General features: G+C 43.8%; 1 protein-coding gene across 1 annotated transcript in view; it reads right to left on the bottom strand.

Moving 5' to 3' along the window:
• LYST (lysosomal trafficking regulator) overlaps positions 1–20,736 on the bottom strand; it is a 3,825,950-nt gene that overhangs the window by 2,317,567 nt on the left and 1,487,647 nt on the right. The window contains exon 19 of the mRNA XM_044075805.1: positions 9,595–9,732. Coding sequence (XP_043931740.1) covers positions 9,595–9,732 — 138 coding nt within the window. The remainder of the gene's footprint in view (positions 1–9,594; positions 9,733–20,736) is intronic.

Below are 20,736 nucleotides of genomic sequence, written 5' to 3'. Positions count from 1 at the left end.
TTTGATTTCTTTTTGTTGATAGTATACCCCAGGGAGGTCAGTAGGTCCTTTACACAGGTGAGGTGCTTTAGCAGCTTTCCCGACTGCCTGAATCAGGCAGTCGTCTAAGTATGGATACATTTGAATATTTCTTTGTCTGCAAAAAAACAATGGCGGAAGCCAGACATTTTGTGAAAAATGCTCACCCTCCAGCAGCTTCTTCCTATGCTTTCCAGGGATGTTTAGTTAGCCACCCTAGACCTAAATGAGGCCTACCTACACAGCCCAATCAGGGAATCATGCAGGAAATACCTAAGTTTCAGAGCAGGCTCACTGCACTTTCAGTTCTCTGTGCTTCCCTTTGGCTTATCCACTGCTCCCAGAGAACTGAAAGTGCAGTGAGCAGGCTCTGAAACTTAGGTATTTCCTGCATGATTCCCTGATTGGGCTGTGTAGGTAGGCCTCATTTAGGTCTAGGGTGGCTAACTAAACATCCCTGGAAAGCATAGGAAGAAGCTGCTGGAGGGTGAGCATTTTGAATTTTGGTATCACCAGAAGGGTGTTTAGAATGGATAGGTCGAGAATGGGGTGCCATGTGCCCACTTTTCTGGGTATCAGGAAGAGTCTGGAGTAGAAACCTTGGCCTGTCTGTTCTGCAGGAACATGCTCTATTGCCCTCATAGAGAGTAGGGAAATGACTTGCTTTTTGGCCTCTGCCTGCTGGTTTGGGGGAAGATCTGGGAACCCTTTTTGGGTTGGTAGAGTGTTTAAATAAAATTTGTATCCTTGGGACACTATGTTGAGGACCCAGAGGTCGTTGGTAATGGTGGCCCAGTCTGAGTCTCTTTTTTTGACTGAGGATAGTCCCGACATTCCCACTGGAAATGCTCCCTTAAAGTATGTAGGGTTTCCCCAAAGGAAATATTTCTCAGGCAGGGAGGATTTAGGGATGGATTCCTCTGCACCAGGATCCTCATAAGCAGAGAGGGGTTGCATATCTTCATATTCAGATGCATCAGAGTCATCAGACTCCTGTTCAGATAAAACTACTGGGGACAAATCTATTTTTCTTTTGGAAGGGGGAGCCTGGCTTCCCCTGATAACCATTATAAGATCTTCCGCCGTTTTAAGCATTTGGGACTGAGGCAAGGAAGCAGGGGCCTGAGTTTGGGTCGTCTTTTTTTTTTTTTGGTATAGTTCGTACTCTGGACCTTAGAAACTCGGTAGCTTTCGAAAGAACTGCAGACATGAAATAAGTTGGTTTGTGTTGAGTATCGGTAGTGCAAAGTACTTCCTTGGAAGCCGGTGGCTGCTCATCGGCTCCAGACCCATCCAAGGTAGCGACATCCGCAGGATCCTTAGTCGAAGAAGATTCTCGCAGCATTCCAGACTCCGAAAGGGTCTCGGTAGCAGCCTGCGAATCCACATAAGTAGGCATCAGGGGCTGCAAAAGCGCCTCACTGAGGCTTAACAGAAGCACTGACGGCAGTTTTGGACCTGTGCAGTCTGTCTCTGTCTTTATCCTTACATTTTTTCAGAAGATCAGTTGTCGGAATTCGAGGACCGAGAGTGAAAATATCTAGCTACAATAAGGGCCCGAGGACTTAACAGTTCTGGCATTAAGCAACGCACAAAAGTGACAGCGGAGGACGTCGTGGTCTGGGCCTAAACAAGTGACGCAGTAGGAATGAAAATCTCGGTGTGGTATTTGCTTTCCACAGGCGAGACAATTGTTAACTTTTTCTGACATTGGTGAGAGCAAGAAAAAAGGATCCCCAACAGGGTACTTAGCTTTAGAAGACTTCAGCTTCAATTCGGAAATGAAAAACTCAGGTAGCAGCCGACCAGCACTCGTGCGAACTGCTTTTGCTTCAGGCTCCTCGGCAAGAAAGACTGATGTAATGGCGACGGCTGCCTGTTTTTATACCACTGACAACCTGATGTCAGTCCCTAAGCGACAGCAACTGACACAGAAATACTAAGTCTCTGGTATTCGGGCCGACTGAGGGCTACCCTTGCAGGAATAACCCAAATGTGACGACTGCAACAGTGAAACACGAAGAACATCTGGGAACCCTTTTGGGGTTGGAAGTGTGTGAAAATAAAATTTGCATCCCTGGGACACTATGCTTAGGACCCAGCGGTCATTGGTAATGGTGGCTCAGTTGCTTGCGTGGAAGGAGAGTTTTCCTCTTAGGGGCAAGTGCAGGTGGCTGGGGGGGTGGGGTAGAAGTGTAAAGTCATTGTGAGCTTTTACCATAAGGGGGTGGCTTAGCACTCCCTGGTTTTGAAGAGGAGGAACTCCATTGCTTAGATCTCTGCATTCCCTGGGGCTGTTGTCGGGGGGGGGGGGCATGCTTCCCCTGGGTCTGGGCTGAGCTGACCTGGGGGGGGGGGCAGGAAAGGACCAGTGCTTGGAGGGGCAATGCGCACTGAACCTCGGTGGCTGGATCTGTAAGAAGTCCTTAACTGTCTGCATAGAGTTAGCTATTTCTTCCATCTTTGTTAGGAACTCTTCTGCCTTGGTGCCAAATAAGTTGTCTTTGTGCAAGGATGCGTTCAATACTTTGGATATGACATGGTCTGGCAACGTGTGTTCCTTAAGCCAAGCATGTCTTCTAAGTACAGAACCAGTAACTGCTGCCTTGCAAGATGTGTGCCTAGTCATAATGCATTAACTTTTGGAACTCTTTATTTTCTGCACAAGCAGGGTAAGAAGATATTTTTTGTTTGAGGAATTCTATGGTATGTTGTTGATATTTCAGCATATGGAACTGACAATTTAATGCCCTAATAACAAGAGTAGCAGAGGTGTATACTTTTTTACCCCATCTGTCTAATGCTCGGGAATCCCTATCTGAGGGGATGGGATTCTTAGCTGAAGTTGCTTTGATTCCTTTAGGTCCTTGAGAGATGACCTCGGGGTCAGTAGTAAGATTTTTGAAAAGAAATTTGTGAGAGCCAGGGACTCTATAGTACCTGTCGGGTTTCCTGGGAGCAGGAGGGAGGGTGTCAGAAGTCAAACTGGATTCCATAAAGACATCATCCACAACATTCAGGACATGAGGAATGGCCAGAGGTCTGTGCTGTGGAAGATCTAATAATTCCTCGAGTCTCTTTTTTGACTGAGGATAGCCCTGACATTCCTATTGGAAATGCTCCCTTAAAGTATGCAGGGTTTCCCCAAAGAAAAAGTCCTCGGGTGGGGAGGCTGTAGGGATGGATTCCTCAGCATCAGAATCCTCATAAGCAGAGCGGGGTTGCATATCTTCATATTCAGATGCATCAGACTCATCAGACTCTTGTTCAGATAAAACTACTGGGGACAAGTCTCTCTTTCTTTTGGAAGGGGTAGCCTGGCTTCCCCTGATGAGCGTTATAAGGTCTTCCACCATTTTAAGCATTTGAGACTGAGGCAAGGAAGCAGGGGCCTGAGCTAGGGTCGTTGTTTTTTTGGGTGTAGTTCGTACCCTGGACCTTAGAAACTCTGTAGTTTTCGAAGAACTGTAGATGCGAAAGAAGTCGTTGGTCTGTGTCGAGTATCGGTAGAGCAAAGTACTTCCTCAGAAACTGGTGCCTGCTCAGCGGCTCTGGACCCATCCAAGGTAGAGACATCTGCAGGATCCTTAGTCGAAGAAGAGTCTCACGGCATACCGGACTCCGAAAGGGTCTCGGTAGCTGCCTGCGAATCCATAGAAGCGGGCATCAGGGGCTGCGAAAGCGCTTCACTGAGGAAGAGAACTGATGACTAACTTAACGGAAGCATCGCCAGTTGTTTTGGATCTGTGCGGTCTGTCTCTGCCTTTATCCTTACATTTTTTCGGAAGATCGGATGTCGGATGGCTTATTGAAGCCATATCGGAAGTCGAGGACTGAGAACGAAAATATCTAGCTACAATAAGGGCCCGATGACGTATAGTTCTGGCATTGAACTAAGCACAAAAGTGACAATGGGGGACGTCGTGGTCTGGGCCTAAACAAGAGATGCAGTAGGAATGAAAATCTCGGTGTGGTATTTGCTTTCCAGAGGCAAGGCAATTGTTAACTTTTTCTGACATCGGTTAGAGCAAGAAAAAATTATCCCCAACGGGGTTCTTAGCTTTAGAAGACTTCAGCTTCAATTTGGAAATGAAAAACTCAGGTAGCGGCCGACTGGCACTCGTGCGAACTGCTTCTGCTTCGGGCTCCTCGGCAAGGAAGATTGATGTAATGGCATCAGCTGCCTGTTTTTATACAACTGACAACCTGACGTCAGTCCTGAAGTGACAGCAACCGACACGGGCCGACTGAGGGCTACCCTGGCAGGGATAACCCAAATGTGATGACTGCAACAGTGAAACACGAAGAACATCTAGTGCTCCAGCTTGGAGCACCTTTAAATTTTCCTTCTCATAATGTGCCTGAATGTGAAGCTACCTGTGATTGAGTTTGTTTCCAAAAAGAAGCAAGACTGATCTTATAAGGAGACCACAGGAGAAGAGCTCAAACGGTTCTTCAGGTCCTCCAGGAATGGCAATTTGGAAGGGGGGGGGGGCGGATGGAGGGTTGTCATAGCGGACTGTCACAGATGAAAGGATCCAGTGCTGTGGTAAGTACTGTAACTCTGATATCTTTCAGGCTGAAGTTATTACAAGAAATAAGGTCTTCCAGGAAAAAAACTTCAAAGGAGTTTTCTAGAACAAAACTGAGGTCTCAGACGGCACAGAAGAATGATTCTCTTGAGAAAGGCTTTACTCAGTCTATGAGAAGCGAAGGAGCAAGAATCAAATCTATTATGAAAGTCAGAGATTGCAGCGAACTGTACTCGACTCAAACATGTGTAAGAAAAACTAGACCCTCAGGAATAGAAGCCTTAGGAGGGTCTATCCCTTGACCAGCTGCCCAACTAGAGAGATGTTACCATTTGCTGTAGTAAATTTTTTGTGCAGATTCTTTCTGAAATGAGGACATGATATGAATAACATCATAAGGCAAAAAAGGGTCTTTGGCCATCATAGGAATTGGAGAACCAGTGGTTAACTTGAGACTGTGTACATCTGGGTAAAGTGACCCAGATGGATGAGAGACCAGATCCTTCCCAGAATCCAAGAGCCAGGAAGACTCCTTGATATGAGGCTTCGACAAGGGAAACAAAATTTGCCTGTGTCAGTAAGGTGCAATGAAGTTTATCCACAGCATTACATCTTATTGCTTTCTGCAAGAATCCAGACATTGGGGAAGATGAGAGAATGCTTAAAGGTGCCTGGGGGGGGGGCACTGTCCTACTAGGGCATTTCTCAGGGACTGTCACTTTGAGAGAATTAAAGCAAAGAAGTTGCTGCACTTGGTGCTGGGGATGCAAACAGGGCACAGCAATGATGACCCCAGAGGATGAATACTGTTTTGCTACCACTGGATTGACAGACCACTCATCAGGCATCAAAAAGGATCTGCTGAGCCTACATGCAAAACAGCTGCTTCTTCCAGGGATAAGAACTGTTATCAGGAAGTGATGCAAAACAATTCCCCCATTGCAATACCCTCGTAGCTTCTAGACATAAGGGGTAGGACCCTGTTCCTCCCTGCTTATTGATGTACAACACTGCAGTCATGTCATTGGTTTGGAGAGAAGTCACTCTCAGAGGCAAGTCATTCCTGTAGTTCCTGTAATGCAAGGAGAACTACTCTCATCTCCAGGACACAGATGTGAAGTTTAGCCTCTTGGTGACTTCAAGTACCATGGAACATCTTACACTGACATTGGACCCCCCCCCCCCACCCAAAAGAGGAGGTGCCTGTTATTGCTGGTCCTTCAGGAGGTGGCATAACAAATGGAGTTCCTAAAAGAATGAAGGGGAAGTTAGCCACTACTGTTACTGAACTTGGCAAAGATGAATGATTATTATCAGAGCAAAAGGATGGTCTAAAACCTGAGACCCATATGCTCTGAGTAGTCACTGAAGTATTTTCAAGTGAAATCGAGTGAAGTGCACCATGATTATGGAAGAAGCTACTATACTAGGACTCCAAGGACTAGGATTTCTGGAGGAGAATGAAAATGAAGGAGGGTCTGAATCGACTTTCTTTGTATTTGAAACCTGTCTAGGGGTAAGGAAACTATTAACCTTGTTATGTTCAGGTGGCATCCTATAAACTAAATTGTCTAAAGTAGCTGCAATTTTGATTTTTCATAGTTTATAGATATGCCAATGGACGGAGAGAGCAGAAGCAGCTATTCTTTGGTATTGATAAAAGACTCTTTTGCTGTGGCAGTAAGGAGCCAGTCATCTAGATATGGAAACATGCAAATCTCTTGTAGTCACAGATGAGCTGTGATGAATGCTGTGCATTTGGTGAACACCAGAACGACTTTGGTGACTCCAAAGAGCAGGGCTCTGAATCTAAAAAGACTGACTCCCTGATAGAAGCATCAATACCTCTTGGAGGCTTTGGCAATTTGATATTAAGATAAGCGTGCTGTAGATCTATACAGCACATCTAATCGTTTTACCTGTAGACAAGGCAAAACTGCCTGCACCATTACTTTCCTTAATGGGGTCATTGTTATGTATATGTTTAGGTCGCTAAGGTCCAAAACTGGCCTGAGGTTTTGTTTTTCCTCAGAACCAGAAAGAATCTTGAATAATATCCTGACCCTGTCTGATCCGGTGGGACCTCCTGTGTGGCTCTTTTTTTTTTCAGAAGAGAAAGGATATCTCAGCAGCTTTTTGTTGATGGGGTGGGAACACCTGGAAGCAGCCAACCTTCTGGGGGGGAGGGGTTGACAGGAAAAGGGAATTGTTGTACAGCCTGTGGATATCCTTCTTAGCCAACATTCTTGCATGATGGCCATCCATGCAGGACAGTAGGAATAAATAGCCCCTCACTGCCTCCAGAGGAAAGCAGTTGGGCTGTCTCTGCCACAACTGTCCTATTCAGAAGTGCATAAAAAAGGGCTAATGTTGGGTCTTCTCAAAATCACAGTGATTTGGACTCCTTTTGCTTAATTTTGTAAGATCATTGCGGGTTTCAAACTGGACTCTGATGGCAGATAAGGTATTTCCACCTTGCTCCCACTTCTGCATTTTTTCTGATATAAGGATGATCCATCATATAGGGTATTTGTAAAATACACATTAAAATATCCCTAAAAATCAGAAAGGTGAAGCCATGCACAATATCTCATCGTAATGCCTGCACCTAATGCATATGGCATTCCACTACCTGCATTGTACATTAGCTACATGAAGAGGTTAGTTATACCTAGAATACAGTGCCCAAAGTGGTCTGTAATTATTTCCTAGAGTCTGGGGTGAGTGATGCTTGTTCTGTTAGATCCCTCTGAAAGGGAGTTTTGTGGGTGGCAAAGTTTAAGGAGCTAAGAGTGAAGATATCTTAAGCATATTTACACTTTCCCATACTGTCCAAAGCCCTGGACTCCTTTTTGGGTGGCTGGACAGTAGCCATAGCATCTGTCAGCTCCTTCTTAGCTGCAGATGCCTCAATAATAGAATGCAGCAAGGGACCCTTGCACCAAAACTGTCTGCCCCTGGGAGGTGGAGCAGCTATAGGGATTTTATCAGGTGTTTGGGGAATAGACTCAGGGGCATTGATCTCCTGCCATGTCCTACTGGGGGCCAAGCAAATCAGGTTGTCCACAGGGGGTAAACCCAATAAGTAGAGGGGCCTGAACAAAAGGCCTCCAAAAGAACCTCCTCACTGTGGGAGGGCAGGTCTGTTGGCTGATATCCTCTCTGTCACATTAATTTGAGGATATTATGGACGTTAGCATCTTCCACAGGAAACTGACAGGAGCCCTTTTGATCATCCAAGTCAGTGTCCGAAGTGATGGACACCATATGGGAGATGATGTGCCTCTTCCTGCATGTTCTCTTTATTAGAATGTTGGGAAGGATGAAACTGATTCCTCAGAGGACATTATCTGCTCAGATGCAGCCAGAGTCCTCTTCAGAGGATTTTAACCGCACCTGACCAGGTTCCTTAAGGATATTCCCTCATCATTGACCCTGGTATGCATGAAGGGGTTAAGACAGGGAAGGGTGGGTGTCCTGGGGTAAAGTCGATACCAAAGAAACCTGAAATTCAGTTCTCTGTGGAGAAGCTAAAATCCTCCCCATTACCTTTAAGGCTGATCCCACATCAGTCAGATTCAAGAAACCTCAGTCAATTGCCAGGGCCGCTCTTCCCGAAGAAGTTGGTGGCACCTACTAAGACACCCCTAAGCTGATAGGCTGAAGGGCCTCAAAGAGAGATCGGAGTCAAAGGCTCAAAGGCCAATCTCTATGACACTGTAAACGCAACGATACAAGACAGATCCAAAGTTGGTGACAACCCAGCATCAAGGCATCAGTCTTGAGATTCATTTGACTCTAAATATCTCACACAGTTGAGTGCGTTGGATTCAAAACCCCATGAACTGAGATGGATGGTCCAGCTATCTTTGAGAAAGTATATTCTTTGAAAAGTGGTGGCACCGAAAACATAGGAACTAAAGCACTGGCCAAGGAAGCTGCAAAAATGGGAAATGAAGGGCTAGCTCGATCCATCCTTGAGATGGAGGGGAATGGAAATCACCTACCACAAACTGGGCCTTTAAAAAAGCCTTCATCATGCAATTCTAATCGAGTTCTGATATAATCTTAAAGGACATGAAGGAGGGTAAAAAAGCTGATGTGGGAAAAGAGACAGTTCCCTATCAGAGAAAGTTCCAATAAATATCCTCTTTGGAGATTTTGTTGACACAGAAACCGAAGCCCACTACAAACCTTCCTACTTTTGAAGTTGATGCTGCTGCTGTGTCATCGGTCTTGCTCTTTTTGGATTCTCCTCTTTTTTTTCTGCCTCTCTCTCTGACCCTTTCTTTATCCTGGTCTTTATCTTTCTTGGGTTTGTCTGCCTCTGGATCATGAGACTACAATCCTTTAATAATAAGTCAAAGCACCAAAGACTTTACAGATAGAATAATTTTTAGACAAATTATACACCTCCAATCAGACCAGAAACAATCATGGGGATCATGAGGAGGAATTTTGTGGCCACACTTACAACACTTTCTGAAGTTCTTCCCCTTTTCTTTATTATTTACTACTGTAGAAAGCATACAGACCCATACATAATTGTACAGAAAAAGTGCAAACCTACTGTAACATCTATATAAATGCATACTTTTTTTTTCTTTTTAGGAACATAGAAAGACAACATTAGCAAACCAGAGGACTACGTTATGCTAAAGAAGGATTTCTGAGTAAAAATGATTTACAAGGACTGTTGAAAAAAATAAAATAGTTGCAGGGAAAAATTGTACACCAACTGTAATGTAACTTTGGCGACAAATGAGATCTGAGCTATCCTCACACAAAGGTGCATTATGGGAAGGGAAAAAATGTAAAGGAGCTTGTGGCTGGAACATTAATTTTGCTGGTTCAAATCTGGCAAGCAGCCCAGGGAACAATGATTTGTACTGAACAGCTGGGATGAAGAGGATCAGAAAATTATTAAAATAAAAGGAAAAAAGATAAAAAATAAAAATGGTATACTGATGTCTGTTGCTCTATAATGTAGAATGCATAATTACATGCTACTTTTTCTTTTCCAAATTTCTGCTGAAATACATACCTGAAGGACCTGACAGGTTAACAGAAAACGATGCAGCACTTTAGCCTTCAGAAGCTGTTTGGTGTTGAACATCTGCTGAGGGTGACCAACTCTGATGAGGATTTCCAGAGCAGAAAGCAGGGTTTCCCAAACACCTGGCTAAAAAATCCCATAAGGAAAAAAAAAATAGCTGCAGGTTGGAAAAATGCATATTTTCTATGACATAAATTACCTAAGCATTAAAGATGCACAATAAGCACTTAAAGTAAACATATGCCTCCTAAATGAAAATGCAGTTTTCATTTCACTGTTTAACATAAATAAGCCAATGCATTTTTTAGGAGGACTACAGTATCAAGTTAGCCAAAAGTACAGTTGTGTAAAATCTTACCATAACAGTAGATAATCCTTCTCTTCACTGTTGCCATATTCCTTACATAAGGGTTCACCTGCCAAGGATAGCACAGCATATGGCCTTTATACCAAAGCTTTAAGTACTCACAGGTGCCTTACATATCACGGATGCTCCCCACGTAAGACGTAGGGCATAAAGGTGACATAACGACACATGCATTCACAACTGAAAAAGTCTCAGGAGGAACAGAATGCCCCTAGGGACAAGGAAAAACATGTGCATCCAGAAAGAGAGAAGAGCTCCATGGCCAGGGGGGCAAGAAGAAAAGGCTAGAGCAGAGGCGGCAGGAGGGAGGAAGCGAACACTGCAACAATGAAGACAAGGACATCTAGTGTTATAGCAAAATTTTACACAACTGTTCTATGTCCTTTCATATCACTGTTACAGTATTCCTTATGTAAGGGGGAGTACAAAAGCTCAAGAGGAAACCTGGGAGGCACAGAAAAGCCCTCCAAAAACTCATGCAGGACAGCCCTGGCAAACCCAGCCCTTGCCCTGAAAATAAAATCCAACTTGTAATGCTTAGTGAAAGTATGAACAGAGGACCAAGTTGCAGCTACAAGGATGGCATTTGTATCCAGCCCCTTGGAAAAATAAAACAGAAGAGGCAACAGCCCTGGTAGAATGAGTCTTTACTGATGAGGAAATACATTTATCATGAAAAGATTAGCAAAAAGAAATGGCCTTGAAAATCCAGGAAGAGATGATTTGCTTAGAAAGAGCTAAGCACAAAGACCTGGGATGAAAGGAAACAAAAAGCTGCTCAGACTTACGAATACTTTACCTTTATCCAAAAAATATCTGAGCTGTCTATGTAAATCCAAGGTGTGAAGAACCTTCTCACTGGTAGATTGCAGAAAAGGAAAACAGGACGGCAAATGAACAGAATGTTTAAGGGACAACTCATTTATTACCTTGGGCACAAAAGGTGGATTAGTACGAACAGATATCCTACTCCTGTGGGAAACTAAGAAAGGAAGCAACAGCTATGACAACCTGAAGTTCAGCCACCCTCTTGGCTAAAGTGAGAGCAAGAAGAACAATCTTCCAAGTACAATGTTGTAAGGAAGCTGAAGCAGCAGGCAAAAAACGGAGCCTGAGTCAATTTTTTAAGTACAAAACTGGGGTCCCAGGAAGGCAGAATAGGGTTCCTGGGAGGCCTGATATGAAGGATGCCTTTAAGATATTGCTTAACCTCAAATCTAGAAGCCAGAGGAGCAGTCAAGGGCAGACATGCAGAAATTGCTGGCAGGTGAGCTTTAACTGAAGAATATGCCAACACAGCATGGAGCGGATAAGACAGAACCAGAGGAAACTCCAGATAGGGGATCCTGATGGCAAGAGAGGTACCAGACAGAAATTCACTTCCATTTGGACAGATATAATTGGCCAGTAGTGGATTTTCTTGTCTCCTGCAGGACTCAAAACATGTCCTCAGAAAAAGAGGTGCCTGAAAGGGATCAAAACCCTATCACCTCTACAGAAGGCTGAAGTGGACAAGTGAAGATGGATAAGAAACCCCCTGACTACCCAGTGAGGTAACTTGAGGTGACTAACCTTGGCCGAGTGAGAAAGAAGGGGGAACCAATACTGTCTGGGCCAAAAGGGAGTCACTAGCAAGATTTTGAGAGATTCCTGCCTGATCTTGTGCAACACTCAGGTAGCAGAGTAAGGGGAGGGAAGGCATACAGAAACATCCCCTGCCAAAGAAAAGATAGGGTGTCCACTTTCCAAGCTGGAGGACTTGGAACTCTGGAACAGAATAGAGGAAGATGTCTGTTCAGAGGGGAGGAAAAAAGATCTACTCAATGAATACCCCATTGATGGACACGGTCTAGAAACAAATCTCAGTGAAGCATCCATTCATGAACTTCTGTGCTGAACCTGTTCAAACAGAGTGCCACTAGCTTGTGCTCTGAGGTAACGTAAACAACCTGAAGAGTCACTTAATACTGAACAGCTAGATCCCAGATCTAAAGAACTAGTCTGCAAAGAAGGCAGGACCTTGTACTCCCTTGCTTGCTAACATACACATCACTGTTGTATTTTCTGTGAAAATTTTGAGGGGGGTCAGGATGAAAGATGGAATGAAAAGCTTGAGAGCTAAAAGCAAAGCCCTCATCTGCTTTATACTGATGTAGTTTGACCTCTGATAAAGAGGCCAGAGACCCTGAACCTTGAGAGAGCAAAAGGAAGCCCTCCATCACCTGTCTGAAACATCTGTAAAGAGCTCTTGAGTCAGGGTTAGAGCCAGGAAAAGAAGCCTTAAGTTGAGAAAAAGTTGATAAATTTACCACCAAAGCTTGAGCTTGAGACAAGGAAGGGAGGGGACTAGAAAGACCAGGGGTGGCAATGTTGAAGTCACACTAACTTGTGGTACCAGTAGCTTTCTCAAATGAGGCACCGAAACCAGAGGAAGAGGAGACTGGAAAAAGGCAATAAGAGACACAGGCTTGGGGGCAGGCAGAGATGCCAGCATACGAATGGTCTGGGTCCTGCAAACAAGCAAAACATGATCCTGAGAATGTGTTGCATCTGATTTCTGAAAGGTTAAGGTGAACCCCAGGCTCTGCAACAGAAAAATAGTAAATCGGAAATCCTGAAGCACAGTATCAAGGGAGAAAGCTTGAATGAGTGGATCATCTAGATAAAAGGCAATGACAGGAGTGAGCGAGTCAGTTGGTGAACACCCTTGGGGCAGTAGAGAGGCCAAAGATCAAAGCAGAGAACTGAAAATGCAAGGAAGAAACACACAGCAATCCCACTTAAAGGATTCCATCATATGGGTAACAATGTCCCCAAAGATGGGTTCCTCTATAGGGGAATCTGGACTAACAGAATCCTCTTCTTATGAACCACAGTCCAAGAGGGGAGGGATTTGAGAAGAGTACGCTAAGAACTCTTCCCCTAAAACCTGATTATCATCAGAGGAATCCAGTTCCCTAGGTCTCTTAAGAGGAGCGGAAGACCAGGGAGGGACAGGCACAGACACTCCTTGAGGAGCCTTTAAAATCATTAAAGCATTAAACAATCCATGAGTAAAATCCTGCTGTTCCTCTGAGGATCCTTAACTGCAGGGGAAATATGCTTGGTGTTCTGTTTCTTTTTTGTGGGATGTTCAAACAAAACACCCTGGGAAGGTCAGACCTTTGGCGACACTTAAGCGTAGTAAGGATCACCTCCCTTACTAAGATCTGCGGAATACCCCTCAGTCCCCCAGATATAATCAACCTAGGTTCCACTTCAACGTCCAGAACAGGCATTATTAAAGCCTCCAAAGACATGCAAAGAGTCATATTCATTCTGGCATCAGAAAGGGTTGCAACAGGGGAATCTGAAAAACGTAAAAACAAAAAGACAAGTTAAAAGAGACACGTTTAATGCACAAGTTAGCGCTTTCGTTCACTCACAATCTATAAACTTCTTCAGACCTTTCTACATCAAACACACGCCCTATTTTATACATAATTAAAATCACATGATCCAAAAAAAATCATATGACAACAATCATAAATATTCAAAAATAATCAAAAATAATAATAAAAGACACCTTCAAAAACCATTATAAATATCAACCTGCTACTTTAAAGATAGAAGAGAACCATATTAAACTTTACATTTTAAAATTTTATATGTATGTATGTATATAACCTACCCCCACACAGAATAAGGTCCAAGACTGGGACAATATTCTTTAGGTGGCAATAAAATGGACTGACTGCAGCTAGCACATGACCTTTCATTGCTTAACAATAAGATTCTTGCCTGTGTCACATTTCCCAGATGCAAATTCTAGTCTCTCCAAACCCCATTTATACAGTAATAAATTACTGGAAACTTCAATACAATGTCTTTATTCCTCCCACAGGGAGGGTATTAGAGAGAGAGAGTCTCCTAGATCTGCTAGCTAAAGTGATTTTATCTGGACTAATCCTGTATACTCTGTTTCATTTATACAGTACAGAGGAAATGAGATGGACAAAGAGCAGCATGCACCAGCATCATCTCAGACTTTGCAGCTCTGAACTTAGACCATAATATCCACTGAAGGACTGAGTGATTCCAGACGATCTTTAATAGTGGCAAAGTATGGCACAGACTACTGAGTAAAGAGAAATAATGCTGAATATCTTTAAAGTAGGACTGATTTACACACACAAAAAAATCTCTCCCTTGGGCAACTGGCTGACCTCCCAAAACAGCAGCATATGCACTGTGAACAACAATTGCGAAAGACTGAGCCCTAAGGCATCTTGCACTTTGGATGTTTACCGTGGCAGTTAACCACTGCCAACACCTGTGAGCAGGCCAAAAATTAGAAGGCAAGCCAACTGAGTACGATGCCAGTAAAATCACATTATCATCTCACACATTCAGTTAAGATGTCATGACCAACAAGAGTAACAAAAAAAAAACTCAAAAGATCAAGAAGGATGAAGATCAAACACAACCTCAGCTCATAAAGAGGCCACTAATAACCTGATAAATGGTTGCTTCAATGCTCTACCTAGATTTGAAGCCAAACTGACATGACTCAAAGAAATCACAAGACATAATAAAGCAATATGTCTATACATGCACCACTTTCTCAATAATCATTTTTATAAAAAAGGAAGGTTATAGACAGGGCAGTAATTCTTCAGAAGTCAGGAACCAAAGCTGGCACTTCTTAAGAAAGGGAGTAATCAAAGACTATTTTACTACTGATGACAAAAGTACAGTTGTGTAAGTAAAGTTACCATGACAACAGATGGTCAAATGATCACTGCTGCAGTAGTCTTAGCTATATGGGCTATGTCCTGCTAAGGATATAAAGGACAGTCAGCTTTAGAGCACCTTTTGTGTATCCAAACCATCAGTCAGCTTGAGCTGCGCTGACAAAAAAGTCAGGTTTGGTTGCCAAGCCCTTCAAGGCTTTCATGCCAACACAGAGAGGGAGGTCTAAAGCACTGACAAAGACAATGTTGGAGAAACAAACAAAGGTCCTCACTCTGGCAACAAAAACATACAAAAATAAGGGAAATGGAGTGAGGGAGCAGTACTACAACAGTGATCATATGAACATCTACTGGTATGCTAAATTTACTTACACAACTGTACTATGTTCACCACATGGATACTATTGCAGTAGCCTTAACTATATAGGTAGGTTATCACAATTGAGACTGAACTGGAGGAGAAAGGATTAATGTACAGAGGTCTCTGGCAATAGTCCTATATCTTGGACCTGGAGAAGGAATCTAGTTTATAGTGCTTTGTAAAATATTAAGTATGGTCCCAAGGAGGGGATACTGGTTTTCTTGGAAGCCTCTTATGCAAAATCTCTTTCAAAAAACATTTTAACCTCAGAATGGACTGAAACAGGAGGCTCTATGGAAAGACATGCTGAAATGCCCGATAAATGAACCCTGATGGAGGAGTAAGAAAGGCTGAAGGATAATAACTCACACAAATATAGTAAAACTAGAAAAACATTAGCTCAGAATGGGTGATGGATATGTTGCTGGCACCAACTAGATAACTTTTTCCATTTCCTATTATATGACTTTCAAGTAGCAGGCCTTCTTGCCTCCATTAGTACCTGCTACACACCCTCAGTAAACAGGTGCCTAAACAGAATTAAGACCCTATCATCCAGGAAGTCAAGAGAAGTTGATTGATGTCTGAGTATACCAAAAGTACAGTTTTGTACCTACCATAAATGTAGATGTTCGAGTGTTCACCCTGCTGCAGTCATCACACTTGGGTTATCCTGCCATCAGGCAGTCCCGCAGTCGGCCTGAATTCCAAAGTCTTGGTCTAGCGTCGGTTGCTGTCGCTTCTTCCCTGATGTCAGTGTGCCAGGGGTATATAAGAGGCATCCGACGCCATCTTCTTCAGTTTTTCTTGCCCCAGATGTCAGGTGGCCCCAACAGGTAGGCAAACTATATAAATATAGCTAGATAAAAATAAAAACTATACCTTTAGGCACAAGCAAATACACCACAGAGGTTGTATAGGATAGAAAGGTATAGATAAGTTCAGCTTGTACAGAGGGGATGGAGGGAGGGTAACCTGGACTGCAGCAGGGTGAACACTCGAACATCTACATTTATGGTAGGTACAAAACTGTACTATGTTCATCATGTTACCCTGCTGCAGTCATCACACTTGGGTTGAATCCCAAAGCTAAGGATGGGAGGTGGAGTTAAACAGGTTTAGAAGAAGCTAGTAGGCCCTGCAAAACTGCAGTGGCAAAACCAGCTCTAGTCTTAGAATACAGAGGTAAGTGATAGTGTTTGGTGAAGGTGTGCATGAACTCCAAGTTGCAGCTTCCAGAATATCCTTGGTTGGCACTCCCCCGAGAAAGGCTGCTGATGTAGCTGTAGCCCTGGTGGAGTGGGACCTAATGTTAGCAGGTACCGGTTTCCCATGATGCGTGTAGCAGAAACGTATGCAATGCCCTATCCATTTAGAAATGGTCTGTTTAGAGAGAGCTTTTCCTTGTGATCCTGTAGCATAAGCTACAAAGAGTTGGTCAGTTTTTTCTGAAAGCCTTAGTTTTATCTAGGTAGTAATGTAATTGCCTGTGAATGTCCAAAGAGTGCAGGAGTCTTTCTCCTTTGTTCTGGGGATTTGGGAAAAAGGTAGGCAAATGAATGGTTTGGTTAAGGGCCACACGGGATACCACCTTTGGCATAAAGGAAGGGTTAGTTCGTAGAGAGACTCTGTCTTGATGAAAAATGAGGAAAGGCTCCACTGCCATTAGTGCCTGTAGCTCTGAGACTCTTCTAGCTGAGGTTATTGCTAGTAGCAGGGCAGTTTTCCATGAAATAAATTTTAAATCAGCTGGAAATGCTGGTTCAAAGGGCGGCAGTGTAAGCTTTTCCAGAACAAAGTTGAGATCCCAAGTAGGTGTTGGTGCTCTCCTTGGTGGTCTTATGTTCTTAGCCCCTCTGAGGTATTGTTTTAGGAGTGGATGTGAGAACAAAGGAGGATCCGTGTTGTAATGAGCTGAATTTGCTGAGGCGTGGATCTTAATAGATGAAAAGGAAAGTCCTTTGTGCAACATCTCAGTTAAACATTGTAGAATCTGAGGAATGTTTGGATCAAGTGGATTTTGGCCTTTAACTTGGTTCCAGGCGCAAAATCTTTTCCATTTGTCTGAATAGGTTTTGCTGGTACTGGGCCTCCTGGCCTCCAGAATGACATCCATAACAGCTTTGGATAGCGGTGTTGGCTGGTTGCTTAGGTAATTTGCCATGCAGCCAGGTTTAATGTCTTGAGCTGGCTGTGTAGAATCTGATTGTCTCACTGGGTGAGCAGGTGAGGAATCTGTGGTAAAATCCATGGTGGGCCGTGGGCCATGTTCCTTAGAATTGGATACCAATAATGGCGTGGCCAGTCTGGTGCAATGAGTATCATTTGTGGCCTCTCTAATCTGACTTTCAACAGTACCTTTGCTAGAAGAGGCAGTGGAGGAAAGGCATACACTGTTAATGTTTTCCAACTGAATGAGAGGGCGTCCACTCTCCAAGCTTGTGGATGGAATGTCCTTGTGCAAAATTTTTGAAGTTGGTAGTTTTGGGGGCTTGCAAACAGATCTATGTCTGGGCGTCCCCATATTTGAGCTATCATTGCAAATACTTGTGGATCTAGTTTCCACTCATGTGGATCCATGATGTTTCTGCTTAGGTCATCTGCCAATGTGTTTTTCTTTCCTGGCAGGAATTGTGCTTGTAATTGAACCTGGTAAGACAGTGCAGTGTTCCACAAGGTCATTGCTTGCCTGCATAGAGGGTAGGAATGTGTGCCCCCTTGTTTGTTTATGTACCACATTACTGTGGTATTGTCCGTCTTTATTATTAGTTGTCCTGGATGTAAGAGGTCCTTGAAAGCTGTTAGGACATTCTGTACTGCTAGCATTTCTTTTTGATTGATATGCAGATGCCTCTGATCTTTAGTCCATTTGCCCTGAATGCACTGTCCTGCCATGTGTGCTCCCCAGGCATAGTCCGATGCATCTGTTGTCATAGTTTGCCTGGCTGTGGGTAAGGTGAAAAGCTGACCCTTGTTGCGGTGACATGCCTGTGCCCACCACAGAAACTCCTGTTGAAGGCAGGGAATGAATGGTATCATTGTTTCCAAGCTGTGGCTGTGCTGAGTCCATACGCTTTTCAGGTACCATTATAATTTCCTCATATGCAGTTTTGCAAATGGTATTAGGAGTATGCAAGATGCCATGAATCCTAAGGCCTGCAGAATTTTTCTTGCAGGGAGTTGGGCCTTTGTTGCCTTTATTTTGAAATGTTGAGTCAGCTGTTGTTGCTTGTCTGGCATGAGATAAGCCATCTGGGCCATTGTATTCAAGCTGGCACCCAGGAATATTATGTTTTGTGAGGGCACTAGTTTTGATTTCTTTTCGTTTACTGTGTACCCTAGGCAACTTAGAAGGTGTTTGACAAATGCCAGATGCTTTAAAAGAATGTCATTGATTTCTGCTTGAATAAGGCAGTCGTCCAGGTATGGGTATATTTGAATTCCTCTTTGTCTGCAGTATGCAATTACTGGTGCCAGGCATTTTGTGAAGACCCTGGGCGCAGTAGATAAGCCAAAGGGCAGTGCAGAGAATTGATAATGCGTTGAACCTGCAATGAAGCGGAGGTATCTTCTGCAATTTTGTCTGATAGGGACATGCAGGTATGCCTCCTTGAGGTCCGACGTTACTAGCCAAGCGTTCTTGCCCAGCATGGGAAGAAGCTGCTTTAGTGTTAGCATCTTGAATTTTGGTACTTGCAGATAAGTGTTCAGAATTGAAAGATCCAGAATGGGTCTCCATGCTTTGTCCTTTCTTGGGACTAGAAAGAGTCTTGAGTAAAATCCTTGTCCTTGCTCCTGTGTAGGTACCTGTTGAAAGGCTCTCATGTCCATGAGAGCTGTAATTTGTTTTTGTGCCTCTGCCCATTGATTTAGTGACAGGTTTGGCATTCCTTTTATCCTTGGTAAGGTATGAAAGTGGAATCTGTATCCTTAAGAGACAATGTTTAGGACCCATTTGTCTTTTGTGATGATGTGCCAGTTGTCTGCAAAAAATGCAAATTTTCCTCCCAAGGGAGCTGCCAGGAGAGACTTGCTTGGTAGTTTGAGGATTGAGTCATTGTGTTTGTCTTCTGCTAGCTTGGGGCCTGTCTTCTCCTCCTTTCTGGGTAGCAGTACCCCATTGGCGAGGTTTGTAAGGGCCTTGTGACTGACTTCTGCCCCTTGGGCGTCTGTATTTGCCCCTCTGTGATCTGTCAGAAGCTGAAAAGGACCAGTTTTTTTGTTGGCCAACTTCTGCTGAAACGAGGGGGTTGTACCTGCAAAAAATCCTTGACCATCTGCATAGACTTTGCCTTATCCTCCATTTTCTTTAAAACCTCTTCTGCTTTGACACCAAATAATACATCCTGCTGTAAAGGTGCATCCAATAATTTTGCTTTAACATGATCAGGAAGGGTTTGTTCTTTTAACCAAGCATGTCTACGTATGACAGAGCCAGTAACAGCTGCTCTACAGGAAGCTTCCAATGAATCAAATCCACATTGTAAAGTATGTTTGCCCACCTGTTCAGCTGCATGCAACAGATCCTGCATTTCCTTGAATTCAGACTGTTCAGTATGTGTGCTCATTTTTTGTTTTAATTGAGACATTAGGAATTGCTGATATTTCAGCATGTGAAACTGACAACTTAATGCTCTCATAGCCAGAGTTGCTGAGGTGTATATTTTCTTTCCCCATCTATCTAGGGCCCTGTAATCCCTTTCAGAGGGCACAGGATTTTTAGCCATAGAAGCTTTAGCTCCCTTAGGACCCTGGGAAATTGTTTCTGGGTCAGCCACAGGGCTTTTATAAAGGAATTTGTGTGAATCAGGTACTCTGTAGTATCTGTCTGGCTTGGCCGGAGCAGGAGGTAGAGTCTGGATTTAGACTAGACTCCAGGTAAACATCATCCACAATATCTAATACTGGAGGGATAGCCAGAGGTCTGTGCTGGGGTAGTAAAAGGAACTCTCGGAGTCTTTTCCTAGAATCAGAGTAGTCCTGGCCTTCCCAGTGGAAATGTTCCCTCATGGTATGTAAAGTTTCTCCAAAGGAGTAGTCTTCAGGGGGAGATGCTGAGGGAGTAGAGTCTTCAGCATCAGAGTCTTCATAAGGTGGGAAAGTGTAATCATGTTCCTCAGAAGAATCTGAGGAAACTGAAACCTGGTCGGAGGAACCAAAATCCTCCTCTTGTCTTGGTCTTTTATCAGGAGGGGGATGGGAACCCCTGATTAGGGTAATCAAATCTTCGGCCATCTTAAGCATCTGTTTCTTAAGCATGGAGCCTTGAACTATAGACTGATGTAGTCTTCTTTGGTTTTAAAGGAGTTTTAAGCTTAGCATAAGATTTAATGGTGAGTGTAGTTGGTCTGAAGACACCTTCTGCAACCGAAGGTGTTTCCACTGCACCGGGGTCTATTTCTGCTCCGGTGTCGGAAGGGCCTAATGAAGATGGCTGCATAGGCTTAGTAGACTCCACTTGGGCATCCGCAGCTGTCTGGGGTTCCAGTTCTGTGGTCGTCAGGGGCTGCGTAGGCGCCTCACTGAAAACCGGAGAACCGGCGAGAGGCCCAGCAGAGGCCTCGGAGTCTGGCTTGTACCTAGGCTGCCTGTCCTTATCCTTGCGTTTTTTATGCATGCCGGTTGTCAGCTGCTCTGACGGCATGATATAATTAAATTTCCTACCAAAG

Source organism: Protopterus annectens, chromosome 1.part1 (genome assembly GCF_019279795.1).
Source record: "Protopterus annectens isolate FY-2018-M chromosome 1.part1, PAN1.0, whole genome shotgun sequence".
Taxonomy (NCBI): domain Eukaryota; kingdom Metazoa; phylum Chordata; order Ceratodontiformes; family Protopteridae; genus Protopterus; species Protopterus annectens.
The sequence above is the reverse complement of the archived record's forward strand: the minus strand, read 5'-3'. Positions and strand labels throughout refer to the sequence as shown.